This window comes from Verticillium alfalfae, genomic scaffold, assembly GCF_000150825.1.
Source record: "Verticillium alfalfae VaMs.102 supercont1.8 genomic scaffold, whole genome shotgun sequence".
Taxonomy (NCBI): domain Eukaryota; kingdom Fungi; phylum Ascomycota; class Sordariomycetes; order Glomerellales; family Plectosphaerellaceae; genus Verticillium; species Verticillium alfalfae.
Window position 1 is genome coordinate 219,147 of NW_003315031.1, and position 4,417 is coordinate 223,563.

Genomic DNA, 4,417 nt, shown 5'->3' on the forward strand with positions numbered 1-4,417 from the left:
CCCTGGCGGTGACAACCGGGCTTAAGGGTTTTTGCTGGCCCCCCCCCTCTACGATGGGGGCCCCCCGGGGCGGGGTAGGAGGGTATACGGGGAACCCAGACATTCCAGTTGACCCCAGCCCCTCGTGGAGGAGAGAGAAGGAGGAATACTGCGGTGCCGGCGGGCTTGGAGGTGCCGGAGCCGGTGATCTCGAGGTTTATGCACTGGGGGTAGGACTGGGGCGCGTTGGCTGGGCGGCGGAGTGGAGGGCGAGAATCTCGTGGCGGAGAACATAGTTGCCAGCCGCAATGTTGGCTGGAATCCGGACGGACCACTGGTTCTTGTTCTGGATGAGAACATCACCAGCGTAGGTCGAGGGGGCGGTCGTGAGACCAGCACCGTCAATCTTGAAGAACCTGAGGTCGTTCTTGTTCACCGACTCGCAGGGGCCGTTGCAGTTGGCGAGGTGGTCGAAGACAGGACCCTTGTGAGACTCGGGCCAGGTGTTCCACTGGAGAGTGACGACATCGCCAGCAGCGACACGGATGTGGCCCTTGCCGGGGGTGGCCTGTCGGTGGCAGATGATATCGGGTGTGCCGTAGGCGTTGGGGGCAACGAAGCCGAGATCCTCCTGCTCGGCGGTCCAGCCGGCACTGAATCTGTTAGTCTGTGGAAATGTCCGAGTAGGGCTGCTGGTATGGCTCTTACCGGATGGGACGGTTGGCCGGGGCCTGGTACCAGTCACTGGTAGGGTCGTAGTTCTTGTACTTGACGCCGTTGATGATGACATCGCTGACGAAACCGTGAGCCGCGACCTGGCCGGCAGCGGCCAGGGCAGCGACGAGAGCGCCGATCTTGCTGAGGCCCATGATGTGCTTTAGGGGTAGTATTGGTATAATAGATCTTGAAAGGTTGGATAGCAGATACCGTGCAGGAGGGATCGACGAGGACAGGGAGTCTGTTATGGAAACTGTGTTGATCGTGTCGATCTCTAGGAACCCACAAAGGGGGAAAAGATGAGCACCTTTATATGCTCGTCAAAGTAGGTCTCACGAGAAAATCACCACCGTTCTGGCCATGATATCCCCTTCTGTAGCCCCCTATCCTGCTGTGACCGTCTCATCGCGTTCCCACCATGCCTGTCGGCTCACAGCACACCAAGGCACGATAGATGAGGTCGAGGGCACAGCATCTCACGGCGGCACACCAGTCACCAGGGTGGCAAGCGGCCTTTGGGGACTGTGAGAGCCCCTGATTGGATCATCATCGCGGGGAATGAACTGCGTCCGGCCGACGTTGACTGATACCCATGCAGAGGACAATAAGTGAAACCGGTTCGGTTGCCTTGGCATGGCGCCTTGCAATATCAACCAGCCCGGTGACCACGCAAAACTACAGAACCGCCGTCGGTAGCGGAGTTACACTCGCCTTCCGGCTAAAAGGGGAAAACATGGGACGCCTTTCACAAGAAATGCACATGCCGTTCTGGTTCGCTCAACCGACTTGACAGCTTCTCTTTCGAGACATTCTCTCATTGACCCATATTGCTTGCCCGACTTCACAGCCTTGAAGTCGAACGGCCATCATTGTTGAACGCATTGGCTTTCTACTGAACATCAGAAAACCGAGTCAGTCTCTAGCGGCGTGGGGTTTCAGTGAAAGTGACAATGCGTCGCCGTTGGAATAAGACAGGACCAAGTAGGAAATGGCGGCGGTCCTCAAGCCGAGCGGCTCTTGGTGGCACTGCAAAGTCATGGTGAATAAGCCTAGGCGCGGTCATGTCATTGGCAGGACAGGCTACACAGCAGCACTTGGCAAGGACCAGGATAGGAAAGAAAACGTCGGGAGGGAACGCTGTGCGACGTGGGCGCCTATCCGAAAGGAGAATTCAATCGTGCTTCCGTGTCCTAGCGGGATTTCTGGCTCAAAGCTGTACCAACCCCACGAATGACCCCTGTCGTCGATATGATCTATATGCATGTGGGGTGAAGAGGTAACATGGCGTGCCAAATCACCGCTGAGTGTGGCAAACGCTTGATGCTTCGGCACTCACCGAAGCGCTACTACTGTCAAGCACGGCAGAGGGGGTTGCTGCCAGACGCTGAGGCAGACTGCAGGTGTCTGGGGTAAGTCGACCTTCTGCTGGGCAGCGTCTTTCTGCGACACGTCAGCCAGTTGGTTCCCGAGGATTCCATGAGCGTTCACGTGGCCCCCTTTACTGATATTGCGAGGCCTCCACTAAGTTATGCCAACGGCAGCCGCCGGCATGGCCATAAGGGAGGCAAGCTTGGTAGCGAAGAGGATCGCATGGAAGCCTCGGAATGCAGACCGACAACGTCTGGACGGCTCTGGGGAACCTAGCAGAACGCTTAAGATGCCGCGCGGGTATTCACTAAGGATGTAGGGTCAGTCCATGTGCCGACAAAGTGAAGGTTCGAAACCTTTCGTGAGGATTGCCAGAGTAGAGGCCTTTGGATGAGAGACGCTGGACTACAATGGGCAGCGAATGGGGTTCACCGCCGGCCGGCTTGTCGCCAAGGTAGCCAAGAAGCTACAGGGCTCGTCGGGCCGTGGCCTAGAGCGTCGACTTGCCACATTACTCAAGCGGTTGTCCGAAGGTGTGTCGCAATCATGTCGCATGGCATCCGAGGTCGGCGAAGGCGATGGTGTGCTTGTCATGGTGAGCGCTAGGAAAACGCGAGTAAGGCTACGTCGATGTCCTTTTCGCTTGCATGTCGTATGACGCTCAATCTCAGAAAAGGAAGAAAAATCGTAGAGAACCGGAAGCGTTCGGGGCTGGTGGCATCATTCGAAGTGACTCTGCGCCCGCTGTATGACCATCCAGCAACCTCTGAATCGACGCCGGGGTTGTTTCCTGCTGATGTTAAGTTCAAGGTCCAACTACGACTTTCGTTGCCTCTTATCATGGTGTGGAAAACCTGCTCAAAGGTTGGTGTGGCAGATTTCCTTCTCGTTATCTGCTCAATCCATCTCAAAAGCACGCAGCCCTGAGTCCGGAAGCAGTCGACATTGATACTCCGACCTTGTAATAGATGGCCAGAAAGCAACCTTGGCGCTGGACCTTTCAAGCGTGTCACAAGACCCGTCACTCATTTCTTGTCCTTGAATCATGTCTTCATTTCAGGTTCCAGAGCGGGCGACTACCTCCACCGTTCTGACATCTCAAACGTGTCTCGACCCGGTCCCCGATCCTGTGATTCCGGTATCGTATATGGGACAGTCACGGCCATGGCATCGTGAGGCTTCCGCGGTCCTCGATCGGTGGAAAGCGGCGGCGGCATAGGTGGCATAGGCCCTGCACGCTCGTAGATCCCCCGCCCGCGGGACCTGTCAGTCCCCCGACTTTTTTCCTGACGGCCTCGTCGCCGACGGCAGAACAGCAGCATGACGATACCTGTGATAACGCCCGACAGCGCAACTGCGCCCACGGCGATCCCTATCGTCGCCGTCGTGCCGAGATGGACACCGCCAGGCGCCGACGACGGCTCGTGGTCATCTTCATCGACATCACCGTCCTCTTCACCATCGTCAGGAAACGCTTCAGGAGATGCTGCCCTCAGCTCCACGCGTTCCCCCTCGTTCTCGCTCTCGTGGCGCCCCGCGGCCTCGGATAACAAAAGTCCCTCTGTGCGTCCCGAGCCCGGAGCCTCAGCGTCCGTCGCCGCATAGACCATCATCATCCCCGCCTCGCCCCCACAGGGCAGGCGCCTGCCATCGGGACAGGCTGGCAGCGTGCACGACGGCTCCACGTCCGTTACGGCCGTGAGGAGGGCGACGTCGACAGCACAGTAACACTTCGTCGCGGCGGCGATTCCAAATGCAGCACCCTCTGCCGCCGCGGCGCAGCGCTCCCGACAGACCTGCGGCGTCATGTGAGGATCGGACATCTCAGCCTTGCCGAGAGCGGGAACCTGCACACAGCCGAGCGCCGCCAATCCCGACATGGGCTCCGACGACCCATTTCCTGGCTCGACTCGTCGGCGAGCCGTCCTGGATTTGCGTGTAGCGGAAATCGGCAACGGTGTTGTGGCTAGGGCGTCAATTCCGGGAAGGCCATTTGTGGAGTCGGAGACGGTGATGGTGCTGCCGATCGTGGCAAGGGCGAGGAGAGCAAAGACCCTTTTCAAAGTCGAGGGCGCCATATCCTGATCGACTTGAACGGGGTGCAGTCGACTAACGAAAAAAAAAAAAAAAAAAAAAGAATCCGGGGTGCAACCCACCCTGGCAGGCGCTCAATTGCCGAAAACGAACCAACACGACCGCGACGCGGCGGAGGTTTCTGGCGGTGGTGGCGGCGTTCTCGGTGTGCTCGACGCGCACGGAGACAAAGGGGGCGGGAGAGAAGGGAGAGGGAGGGAATCAGGGTGGGAGCGACGACATTCGGTGGGGTCGTCGGGGGATTGAAATACCAAATACT

The 4,417-nt window shown here is 58.2% G+C and overlaps 2 protein-coding genes across 2 annotated transcripts; both read right to left on the minus strand.

Moving 5' to 3' along the window:
• Positions 1-196: 196 nt before the first annotated feature.
• On the minus strand, positions 197-848 carry VDBG_06492 (endoglucanase-4; the record flags this gene model as incomplete). The annotated part of the gene is made up of 2 exons (XM_003002884.1): positions 197-638; positions 688-848. The coding sequence occupies 2 exons, from the start codon at positions 846-848 to the stop codon at positions 197-199; spliced, it is 603 nt and encodes a 200-aa protein (XP_003002930.1).
• A 2,292-nt stretch (positions 849-3,140) lies between these two features.
• On the minus strand, positions 3,141-4,142 carry VDBG_06493 (predicted protein; the record flags this gene model as incomplete). Its single annotated transcript, XM_003002885.1, has 1 exon — positions 3,141-4,142. One exon carries the CDS (start codon positions 4,140-4,142, stop codon positions 3,141-3,143), a length of 1,002 nt encoding a protein of 333 aa, XP_003002931.1.
• Between the last annotated feature and the right edge of the window lie 275 nt (positions 4,143-4,417).